At 39.4% G+C, this 12,804-nt stretch overlaps 1 protein-coding gene across 10 annotated transcripts in view; it reads left to right on the forward strand.

The window, feature by feature from the left end:
* The window catches only part of RPS6KC1 (ribosomal protein S6 kinase C1), a 91,227-nt gene that overhangs the window by 31,411 nt on the left and 47,012 nt on the right, over window positions 1-12,804 (forward strand). For all 10 annotated transcript variants that reach the window (XR_005106936.1, XR_005106937.1, XR_005106938.1 and 7 more), the window contains one exon: window positions 9,172-9,290. Coding sequence is in view for 7 of the 10 variants with exons in the window: in XM_037405138.1 (XP_037261035.1) it covers window positions 9,172-9,290 (119 nt within the window). In the remaining 3 variants the exon portion in view is untranslated. The remainder of the gene's footprint in view (window positions 1-9,171; window positions 9,291-12,804) is intronic.

Here is a 12,804-nt window from a genome sequence, read left to right on the forward strand (position 1 = left end):
ATTAAGAAAGGATGTTGGAAATACTATGGTTTGCTTAAAAAAAAAAAGTCATCTAATCCCATTGTACCGCCAGTGATGCTGAACCCCATGCTGATATGGGCTATGAGCTGTTCATAACTAAAATGTGTTAGCTTGCAAGCCTATTGCAGGCCACACAGATATTCAGAATGTTAGTGCTATAGGATCCATCACTCTGCAGTAGATGCTGGATGGATCACCCTGAGTGATGTTATTCCATATGCAGAAGTCCTACATTTAGACACTTCATCGTGGCAAAGCAGTAAAATGCAATGTGTGCCGGTAAAGTATGGTGGAGTTGGTTAATGTATAAATACAATCAGATTCAGCTATGTAAAGGAATACTCATTCCACTTGAACTGCGAGACTTCGCTGCACCAAGAGGCTGGTAAAGGTCTGGGGTTTAGTACCTGTTGCACAGCTTAGAGCCTTACAGTACATGTTAAGGTGAATTGTAGCAATACCTGTAAGCCAACATGTAGGGCGTGATGCTGAGATGACTGAATGTGGTGGTTTAGCATGTGGCTGTTAAAGAACGAATAAATATGTGACGAGGTGCGTCTTAAACATGTTCTTTCTTCCCTTTTCTGGGGGAGACAGCTAGCTGCATTGGCTTGGTGTTGATCTGACCTTTCCAAGATTTCGGAGTCTGTCCTTATAGCAGCTTCTTGCCAGGTTGCTGCTTATGCCCAGCCTCTTTGACAGACATTCCTGCCTGCACAGCCTTTTATCTCAGCTGTTGTTAGCCAGCACTTAGCTGCAGCTATGTGCATTAATCTTTTTTTTGACTGTTGCTATGTGGGGTTTCTACCTCCCATCAGAAGACCTGGTGGGGTTGCCATGCTTCTTCCAGCATTCAGTGTAGACAGAACAGACTGATCTAGGTTACACTGCAGCTTCTGTCCTTAGGTGAGAAAATTGAAGTCTCTGGCTGCAGAATTAAATGCCTTGGGCACTGTAGATGAATTGAGGCAAATTACTAGCTGGAATAGAAAAATTGCATAGATACGTTTAAGGGCATGATGCTGCATGATAATCAGTGCTCTGATTTCTCCACCCACTCCCCCACCAGCTCTTGCATATACAGCTTCTCTCTTTTCACATCCTTCTTTTCTCTCTTCCTGTCCTCTTTCCCTCTTTTCCTTTCCAGTATCTTAAAATAGCCTCTCTATCTTCAGAGCTGTGTAGAAGGACTAGTATAGGTTTGATCTCTACAAGGTCTGTCACTGGCTTTTCTGTTTCAGAGATTTTAGTGATTGCTCATGGAAAGATACCATTTCCCATAGTATTATATATAAAAGCACATATGAAATATATTAGTACTTAGATATGATACTATTAGATCATCAGGATGAATCTCATTACTGTTTTTTCGTGTCTTTTTTTTTTTTTCTTCTTTCTGTAATACTTTATGCTTCAAACTGCAGTAACTTGCTCTTACTTGAAGAGGTAGGTGCTTGTGTGTCTGCATTCCCTCTGCTCTGAAACAGGGAATGTTTGTGGTTACTAATTCTAATTTGGACTTGTCCTTTTATGTGAGAAAGAAGAGTGTAGAGAACTTGGAAAATCTTTTCCTCGTTTCTGTGGTGGTGGCCTGTGTAACTTCTTTCCATGCTCTGACTGTCAGTGGCTCTCCTCCTGGGGTGCTTGCATTGGAGGACTTGCTGTCACCATTTTGTTTCCTTATCTGTGCTAGGATGCCAGCACTTGTCCTTCTGTCATGCAGCACTCACAAGGTTGTTTTTTTTTTTTTTTTTTGCATGTGTAGTTTTACAGGGAAGTGTTTAAGAGTATTTCTCATACTGTGAATTCTTACTTTGGTTAAATATCTTGCAGTTGAAGACTATGAGCTTTAGCAGATGGATGGGAAGTTCAGCTTTTCCTCCCAAAAATGGTACGTGCTGTGTGACCATTCATTTTTTTTTTTTTTGCCAGATAGTCACACCAGCACATGACAAGTTGCCCCCCACCTTGTGGATTTAACATGGGAATTTCTCTATAAACAGATGTTTGTTGATTAGAATTTCTGGAAAGTTATGTTTCATATTATCTTGAGTGTTACTCGCTCCTGCTTTACTGGTCACTCAAACACATTTCACCCACAGCATTCTTAATCTATGTAATCTTAACTTTGGCACATATGCCAACATTTGTTTTTTCCAGAGAGGCATTTACCTGGACATTTACACCACTGATGTGTAACCTTATGTTTTCTACAGGATGCAGAATTGGTAACTTCATAGGCAGTGTAGATTTGTGTTTTGAGCAACCTGCAGTGAAGATTACGTATAAAATGTTGACATAATAGTTATGAGCACGCTGGGAAGCTGGAAGAAGATTTCTTATGTGTTCACTCACTGTCACACATTTGTGCTTCAGCATGAGAGGTTTAACTTTTAAGTGGCTTTTCTTCTTGGTTGCTAGATAAATGTGTTGCATTTAATAAATGTTGACTTTCTCAAAACGCTAAGGAAAAAAGATCATTTCAAACTGTTTTACCATAATGGGCTTCATGTTGGTCTTATTTTTTAATATTTACAGGTGGTTTTTTTTTCAGCTGCAGAATTTGGCCATCACCTCAAAAGAACTAATCATTATATATAGCATACTGGAGACGATGAGCTAGCTGGTTTATATCACAATTCCAAACTGCCACCTGCTGCTAGAATCTATAGTGTCTTTCCTTGATGCTGAAGTGTCCCTCTACCACAGCACCTGCCACATTTCACTTAAGTAATTGTTTGAAAATTAAAGGTTACCCACTCTCCTGTGAAAGTTGGTAGAGACTCATTCCAAAATCAGCAGCTCTCCCCCTTCCTGAAATAAATTTTGGGGTTATAAAACTGTGTCCAAAGTGGTCACAAATGTGTGCTGGATTATGAGCCGCATTGTCACTTATGGTGTGCCTGAGCTTTTGTTTGGCTAATATGGACAAAGGAGTCTGCTTCACATGATGTAAGAAGTGTTTGCCCTAAGAAGAACAGAGGTCCTCTTGAACCAATTAGGCAAAAATAACAGCTGGGCTACCCACTAATAAGGAAGGTGCTGCTAAACCTCTTTTCATTGTGAGAAGAAATAAATCTTTTAAGGCTTACTCCCTTGCATTTTTATAGAGAGCAATTCTTTGAAAAATTCAGCAATCCAGCTGGGTGATATGTGCAGGAAGACTGTGAAGAAGATAAAGAAACTTTTAAAAATAAAAAAGGTATTATAGCTGTTAGATTTGGCAATTATAAATGTTTCATTGAAGATTTCAGTATTTAGAGAAAGTTTTACTGTTTAAATTGTTAAGAACATGGAGTTTGGGGTTAGCACAACAGGCAGTCTCCCACAAGTTCCTTGTAGCCTGTTCTGCAAGAGGACATTCCTTCCTGGAGCAAATCTCTTCTGATATCATCTTTAAATAAAGGCAGCCCACATATATTTTTAGTAAGTTTGAGAGAAAAGCAGGAAGATTTAGAATATGGAGGTTACAGAGGATTGGGACAGGTGATGCTAACTTTTTAGCCTTACCTTTTCTGTGGAAATATCCACATACTGGTTAAGCAGCTAGTTAGGTTGGGAGTGTACTAATGCTGTCCTGACAGATTGGCTCTTCCTGAGGAAAATCTCTAATGCCCAGGAGGGGATGATTTGGAGGTGGTCAGACACAAAGGAGGGAAGGAAGGAATGTCTAGAATTCCTAGGTGGGTGCTATATACTGTGATTCACTGAATGTGGGATGTTGTATATGTTAGTGGCAAATGGTGACTACAGCTATTTTTGTTACCATCCAGTGAGATAAATGCATCAAGATAATAGTTAAGGACCAGAGCAAGTTTGACAGCTCTTCTGTACATCTGAGATGTGTTTTGTTAGTAGTACTCCAGATTGTTTGAGGGAAAAGGACAGATTTTTTTTTCCCCATGGTCCTTACTGCCCAGATTTTTTTTGTTTGGGTTTATTGGATATGGCCCCCTTTCACAGCTTTTTGCTATTAATATCTGAACATAAATAATTTTTGTATATGATAGAATTACAGAAGATTGGGTGCCTGAATAAACAGTTAACTGAACCGAACGCTTGCCACTTCAACAGAGTTAGCTAACCTCTCAAAGGTATATGTACTTTTCTGAGGTGCTGTGAGGTGTGAGTAGGAGACTTGAGTAGAAGACAAAAACATTGCTAGTTTCCCAGATGCTACTGCTACGTACATACTACGTGGAAATACTGCTTCTCTGCATTTTTCATTCAAATCACTGGACTATGGGAAAACAAGCAGGCAAGTCACAAGATGAGCTCAGTGGCACAATTATTTTGATATTTGTGGTTTTCCTCTATCAAACTCTCAAGATCATTTGAATGTTGTTAGGAACGTCTGTTTTGGTAAATATATTGTAGCTGAGCTGTCCTTAGAAATAAAAATTAAAGAACAAATTTTAAATTATTGGCTGCTGTCCTAATATCCTGGCTACTGTTACTTTGGTCAGTGGGTGGCCTGGTCAGCCTTTCCAAAGCCAATTTTCATTTTAAGATATTTTTATTTCTTTGAAATAGGCAAAGCCTTTGGAAAAATGAGGGAGCAGCCTGCTTGTGCTTGTGTAGATGAAGGCTTATACGTGCGACAGAGTAGCTGTAGAGTTTTTATATTCTGTTTGCAGTAATAGTAAACAGAGCATCTAAAATAACCACTTGCACATTGCAACAAACACATCATCATTTGCTTAAAAAGAGTTATAATTACAGTTGACGAAGCATGGACACCATAAAAAATGCATTAGTTTGGCTTGACACATTAATTACCTGTTTTTGCAGATGTTTTTATATATTGTTGTGTGAACAGTTTACAAAATAATTACAGGAAAGTCATATGGAAAATAAACTAAGTGGGTGGTTTCTTGCCTTAATATTTTCATTCATGTGAATCTGTGTGAGGCACAGCTGCTCTGTAGCAAATGCAGAGAGAGAAACGGGGAATCTTGAGGGGTTTCATTCTAAGGTCTCTATGATCAGCCTGGCTACACTTTTATATCTTGCTTTAGCAGTGTAGTTTTTAAACGTGTAAAATGACATTGCTGATTTAATCCCAGTGATCAGGAGTTGGGAGAAGCTTTGATCCTGATCAGATGAAACGTAAATCTTCTAGTATCTAGGAAAATAAATGAAAAATCAATATTATTTTAAGCAGGATGATCTTTTATGAGCAGTTGTAAAGATTCATCAAAGGCTTTGACACAGTTTAAACATTTCCTGTTTGCTGCCATTTAAAGAAAAATGCCTTTCAAGTTTAAATTGTAATTAAAGAGAGATACCTCTTTCGATTATTGTGGGCTAACCACAGAATGGAAATAGGAGCTCAATATGCTCACACAGTGTTTAAATCAAAAGTTCTTAACTAGGAATAAATTAGTTGATTCTTTTGAGAGTACACTTTTTGCATAACTAAACCCACTATTCCGTAGCAAAATGTAATATTGCATTTAAAAAACATATGCTTAAAGTCTGCATCACAGCTTTAACATCTGTCAAATACGAGGATTTGTTCTAGTACTGTGTTTTAGTGATTTATTTGGTTTTAAGTGAAGAGTTCTATGACCTGAAATTCGACATAAATGCTAAAGATTATTTTTAGTTTAATGGGGTCTTTATTATTACTCATCACCCGGTGTTTAAGGCTTTTTAAGTAACATTTATTTATTTATTTTAAAAATGAATATCCTGCATTTCTTTACAGATTTTTGTGAGATATTGGATGTTTAAATGGGAATTTATGTTGGAATGTAGCTTTTTACCTTTTCTTGGTTAAACTAATGTGAAGAATATCCTATTTCCATAAATCTAATTCTCAAACATACAACTATTGAAGTATTCAGAGACTTAAACCATTAGTGATCTTATTAACAAATAAGATGCAAGAACTTGTTGAGTGAATGTTTTGTGACTCCACACCCTCTTTTATGGCTGAAGATTGTAATGAGTGAACATTTTGCAAATGTTATTTAACAGATTACTCACGAAGGAAAAGTAGAAGGAAAACTGAAATTAAGGTCTTGTGAAAGTAGGGAGAACAAAGACAGCTCTAAGGGGACTTCCTAGCTTGTTTGTGTTAATTACTGTAAAATTACTGAAGCATTGAAAAAAAGGCAATAAACATCCAAACTAAATACATATAACTAACAATTAAGCAGTAAGCTTGACTTTTATGACAGCCTTAGACAGTAACCTAGCAGTTTTCTACCTGTCTGCTTGAAGAAAATGCTGTGGCTGAAGAGTTTATTGTTGCTGTGCAGATGACTTGTTTTCCCTGAGTGCCACTTCGTGTGTCCAAGTGAATGTGGGCAATACCAGTGGTTCGGCACAAGAAAGTTATATGGAGCTGCAAGATTAAGTGGAGAGATGAAAGCAAGAATATTAGTCATGTTTTAAGAAATTGCAGCACACACTTATAAAATACTGTGTATCTATTCAGTTCTGGTAAAGCCAAATCCAAGTTCAAACAATTGAATGTTGTTATTTTTTTTAATCCTAGATGGGAGTAAGACTGACAGTCTCATCTAGGGGAATTTCACGAGGAGAGTCCTGCTAAGTGGAGGATGATGTTAGAGGTGCTGGACCTGGTACAGTCCCCTCTGTCTTTAAAATGAGAGAAATAACTGTGAAATTGGTACATATCCATAATATTGTGTATTGAAAGTACACTGAATTTCTGACTGTCCAGCTTCTTCCCAGACCAAATATAGTCAAAGCTTTTTGCAGAGCAGGGCTCTGTGTGTCTGTCCAAGGAGGTGACAATCACTTTTCCTTCCTACTGTGAGGTGGATAATAAGATTTATAGTAGATCACTTAGAGCAGAGCTTGGGGTAGATTGCAGATCTCTTCTATTTACTCTTGGTGGAGTCTGTGTGGTGGTTCTGTGCGTTTAGGTAGTTTTGGAGTCATGATATGAAAGGAAGGGTGAGTCTTTATTTTATAACAGGGTCAAAATGCCATGGTCTGCTACTAGTCAACGTAAAGTGGAAAGAGCCTCTGCTTTATTCACGCTGTGATTCTAAGGATTGTTTAAAGCAAGAGCAGCGATTCATTTTCTCTTGTGTGGGGCGGGAGGAAAACAGCGGCTCTGAGAGCCTACAGCAGAGCTCTCTGAAGAGACCTTGTACTTCGTGTTTTTCATTGTTCTCTGCCATCTAGAAGGTGCTCTGGGAAAACTGAACAGTCGGACAACCGCTCCTTCTTTATTAAGCAGCTGGTTTTAAAGATAGCCAGATCTGGCTGACTGAAGGATCAGAGCAATTCCTCCTTCCCTGAGCTGCTGGAGAGATGTGGCTGCAGCTTACTGCTTCTTTGGGTCCTACCAGCAGTGAAGCTGAGTGCAAATTTCTGAGGGGGGCTTGCATATGTGCACACATACCCTGTACAGACATCAGATTGACACAGGCAGATGGATATTGCCTTTACAGACACCTGCGTAACCACGGGCAGCAGGAACAGCCCAGACTCTTTCAAACTATTTGCTGGTCAGGAAAAGACCTGCTCTTCAGGTGTCTCTGGTAGCTGGCCCCGAGGTCCATAGTCCAGCTCTCGGACGCTTTGTCTGACTTGCCTGCTTATCTTGCTTGAAACTTGTTGGCACACCTTATGCACAGAGAATAATGAGCACACTAATGCAGGAAACAGTAAGGAACAGATTTTCATAAGAAGGTAAGACCAATAGTGGTGGTCAGGTACAGGGCTCAGTCAGACAAGCATATTGACCAGCAGTCTGCTTATACACAATCAACCCATGAAATTCCTACCTCTGTTTTCTCATGCTTGTGCCACTCCTCCACCTTGACCCCTCCATTTCCTCACTGTTAATCCTGCCTTTAAACATCGCACAATGTCTTACACATTGCCACAATCCCCACCTGAAAGCCTCCCACAATGTTTTACGTGCAAGCATTTACACAGTAAGTTCTCCCTCAGACATCCCATAATAAGTTTGCTCTTTTTTTATGAGGCTCATTCTTGATAACCCACAATAATCCTGTTTTTTTCTTTTTCCTTTATCAGTTACCAAGTTTCTAGTTGAACTTCTTCAAGGTTACACTCAGAGGTTCCTTTCATGATCCATTGATCAGTGTCTTATGAGTTCTAGTCTTCGTTAATTGTCTCTGTTATCTGCTGTTGCTTAGGGTTTGTGTATTTGCATGTTTAATTTATTACCTTTCCTGTTCTTTGCGTTGTCTTTCATGTGGAATACCTGTCAGGCAGATCTCCTTGCAGTTCCTTGCCCTGTTTGAGCATTGATTTGTGAGAGGTGCTGGCTTGCACCTGTTGGTGCATGAAGCCTGTCACAGCCAAGGCTGTTTCTGCAAGTCTTGGATGGTCTAAGTTAGGGCTGGAAGAGCCTGTCAGGGTCGCATGAAGTCTTTTCTATTGTTCATGCCTTTTCTGGGACAGTTGTCTCTGACTGTCTTTGCTTGGCAGCTGGGTGTTGTCATCACGAATTAAGACTATTATAACAATATACTGTTCATGATGTCAATGCCTAAATGCAAACTGTAAGCTTTAGAGTGAATACGGAATTTGTGTGGTGTCGTGGGATTCTAACCTCTTGCAAGAGTTTGGGTAGTCTAATCATAACATGCATGGTTCAGCTATCTGGGAAGTGAGGTGGTTGGTGCAAATGCTGCTTCCTTTCTTCATGTGTAGCATCGGAAAGCTGTGAGCAAGAGTCTTGTTGTCTCTCATGTTGCCTTCTGGCTATTAATAGCATTTCTGGCTTTTCTTTATGCTTAGGAAAGCCCATATGAGAAACGTAAGGTGAAAAAAACAAATTTCTTTATTGTTTTGTTGTAAATGTCTTAGTGTGCCTTCCCTGAGGTTTTTTTGAGTATAATGTTTAGGTCAGTGGCTTGTTTCAGTTCTTACTTATGTTACCATAGGAACATATACCAGATCACAGAAACATGAGGAAAGACTTTTTATTTACCTTAGTCTGTAGCAAAGCTTAAATTGTTATTTTTGTAAAACTCTGAGATCATAGTACTTGCTTTTTATAAGATGTATATCTGTAGGTTTGATTATGAATAACCCAAAGGAAATCAAAAAGGTAGAATCAAAGCAGTCATGTGCTTTGATTACTTAGTACCCCTCTCTCTATAGAAAAAATAACTTTTCTTTTTCTCCATTGAGGTGAATCAAGTCCAACTCGTCGAGAAGCAGTGAAAAGGAAGACTGCAGAATACCTTATGCGTGCTGAAAAAATTTCCAGTCTCTACCATAAATCGTCTGAAGATGCATCCGTTTCTATGGTAGGCTTTTATTTCTTTCTTTTTTTTGAACCAGAACTTGGTATAATTAAATTGTCCTGTCTTTTAGCAAAGCATATTCAGGCTTGTGGTTCAAAAGCTGTCTAGAATTTCTCTTTCAGGAGGCCTGAGGAGTATTTTGATGTTATGTTTCTGTTAAGTTGCCATTCTTTTCTGATTCTTGTTGGTTTGCATTTCGTAGCATTGTGAAGAGTGCTTGATTTAATACAGGCCTGTTTTTTCACATGCTTTCCTTCTACTCACAGTTGCCAATGTAAACATTTTTAATCATGCTAAAGAATTTAAAGGTAAAGCAAAAAACCACACTAGAACATAATGTTTCTTTTGACTTTCCCATGAGAAAATTGCTCATTCCTGTTGGGAGTGTGAAGGCTGTTGGTTTCTTTAGCCTAGCACATAATATTGTATCAGAAGTGAATCAAGCACATGGCAGGGAGATGACATGAATTTCCCACTAAATAACTGCTTAATTGAGCAAATGTTCTTCCTCGTCCCTTCAAATGTCTCTCTTGGATATGCTTTAGCGATTAGCTGCTTCTTGATTTTTGAGGCGGTCCTTTAGTAATTCCCACCTTCCTAAGCAGAAACACCCTTATCTGTACTTAGACAAAAGACAAACAAAGCTTGTTCCAAGTTACCTTCAATAAATTTCTGCTTTGCCCTTCCCCAAACAGGTTCCTTCGGGACTTACCTGTTCTTTAGACTTTTACGGCAGTCATGCTAAACTGTGCAATTGTTGATGACCCTGTTGTGGTAAATATAAAAGTTACCAACTTCCTGTCTCTCTGCATTTATATCAAGTGAGGACAAAAGGGGCAGAAGATTATTGCTTCTTTTTTTGCACAGATCTAAAAATGTTTTAAGGAGAGCACTACTTTAAAAATGGGATGTCTTATAAAATATGATTGCCTAAGAAGTAAATTAAAAAAGCAAACCCACTGATTTTGAAGAGCAGCTTTTTTTATGTTGAGACCCTAGAAGTATGATTTTGAGGATGTTCCAAATGGGATATATTTTGTGAGATCTGGAGTCTTGCTGCTGCTATGAATTGTACTTTGAACAATTTAGTATTTTGGACTGATATGAACTCCTACTAGGTAGTCTTTCTTTGGGTCAAACACCCCTGAAAATGGGGAAGAATCTATATTGAATGGAAATCTCAGTATGTTTGGAAACCACAGAACAAGGAAAAAAACCCGTGAACAACCTATTTTTGCCTTTTTTATACGTTTAAAAACTAATTGTGGTTGGGAAGGAGGAAGAAATAGGTTGCATTTTTGAATGTGAACTTGAGAGGTAAAGTATTTCCTCTTTTATGCTGTACTGAATAAGGTACATGCCTTCTTTGCAGATCCAGAGGAAAGCAGGATTAATTGGGAGAAGGCAAGGAAAAAAAAAAAAGATGAGAACAGAAAACCGTTCTCCTTCTGTGTTGAAACTCAACATTGAGAGGTTAGGGCAAATCTGACTTTGCACAATCAAAATGTTGCACTTGGCTTATTGTCCTTCTTACAAAAAGCATTTCCACAATTTGGCTTTTTTTTACCTAAGCCTGTATGTGTATTTTAATATCCTTTATTTGCTGCTCTTCATAATGCATACATTTGACTTTTGTCTTAGAGCTTTGGAATTTGCTGGCATCAAGGGCACATGGTGCTGATGGGTCATGATGGTTGTGGTGAGGAACAGCTTGTCCCCAAGTTGATAGCCAAAAGTTAATTGGGAGAAGGACTTATCTCCCAAAGTTATTGTAAGGGTAGTGGTAGGAACCGCCAAGAATTGGCATGTTCTGTGCTCTAGTTTAACGTCTTAGGGAAAGTGAGTAATGTGACTCTTCCTGAATGCTGGGTGCTGATCAGACATGAATTCTTGCACTTTAGTTACTGCTTATCCTTTTTACTGCCCAAGATATTTTATGTTGGAGTTTGCATGAATTATTCCATCCCATGCAGACAGTGATAAGTGCACTGAAATGACCTGCATCTATATACAGTGTGGGTCTTGGCAGACACTAGTGGAAACATGCAGATATTTTATGTCCTTCTCCTAAAGGAATTATGTCTCTAGTGTACAAGGTTAGTGTGTATTCCTCCTTTCACCATCACTTCACACCAGCTTGATGATTCTTTAACTGCTATTTACATGCCATTGGTCATGCGGGGGCAAGACTAGTATGTTACCACCAGCACCTGCTACTGCTGTAGGTCATGCTGACTGATACCATCTCTTGTTCATATGTTGGTGCTTGGACATGATATATATACAAATATTTAAATAATGCTGTACAATACCTTCTTTGTCCACATGGATCTGTAAAGATGTCTCTCATCAACTCTTGTGCTGGAGGGACACCGAAGTCTTTGAGAAGAACCACCGCACAGAAGCATAGCTAAGTGCTGCTATACCTGGTAGCCCAGCAGTTTGAACCACACAACTGAAATTGGTTGGAAAATGATGGACGAATGCCATACTCTAGCAGTACCTGTGCCTATACTGTGGTTAGTGGAGTGTGGTTTTGTTGTGGGAAGCATGGCACATTGTGGAGAACTTCATGGGCAGTAGTGGTGCTGAAACTGCACCTCGGAGAAAGGTCTGACTAGTAAGCAAGCATGGACATTGAAGGCAAAGTGTTCTTGTTCGTGACCTGATGTTACAAGGCAGAATTGCTTTGTCACCCCTGTCTGGTGTAGATAGCTTTGTGTTTCCTATTGTGGCCTTACAAGGAACAATCACAGTAAGCATCAAAACTAGGCTCACCTGTCCTTGTTAAACATGACATTTTACTTCTTTCTCATCCACCAGGACAGTGAAGCAAGGGAAGAGGTAAGCTCAGAAGTGCAGGTTCAGTTACTGTCCTGTACCCCTCAGCCCTTCATATCTCCCAAAGGCTCGGGTGCCAGCCACATGCTGAGCCACATGCATCTGTCTCAAAAGGCTACATCTGCTAAATGCACCCTAAGCCACCCCTATGCCATCTGAACACCATGCGAAGGTAAAGCGTGGTGGCTTTTCTCGCAGAAAGAAGTTGAGCTATTCTTCCATGGCTCAAAATACCAGGCCCTTGCCTTTCTGAAGACCAGATTTCCCTAGTGACAAAGGCTTGGCATTTCAGAACTGCAAAGAAAAATTATCTTTGATGCCATGGAAACTAAACAAAGAACAATAGTAGTTTGTTACTTTTCCTTCGTCAACAAAAAGCCAACAGCGTAGCTCTCAAGGATAGCATCCTTAGCAACAACCCTGCTGCTGGCAAGTCTTAAGTGGTGAAGAGAGGAGCACAAGAGGAGACATTTGCAGAACCTTGGCACTGTTAAAAAAAGGTGTAGAGGGCTTAAGAAGGGATAGAAGATTTCTTAAGGCTGAAAAGAAGCATAGGGAACTGACCATGAACTGGGAACTCACTTGACAGGAGCTTGTAAACATTGAGAAAAGCCTTGCTGTGACTCATAGGAATAGGAGATGTGGAGACAGCTTCTGGAGGTTGTAAACAGGCATG

The sequence above is a fragment of the Falco rusticolus genome, chromosome 12, assembly GCF_015220075.1.
Source record: "Falco rusticolus isolate bFalRus1 chromosome 12, bFalRus1.pri, whole genome shotgun sequence".
Taxonomy (NCBI): Eukaryota; Metazoa; Chordata; class Aves; order Falconiformes; family Falconidae; genus Falco; species Falco rusticolus.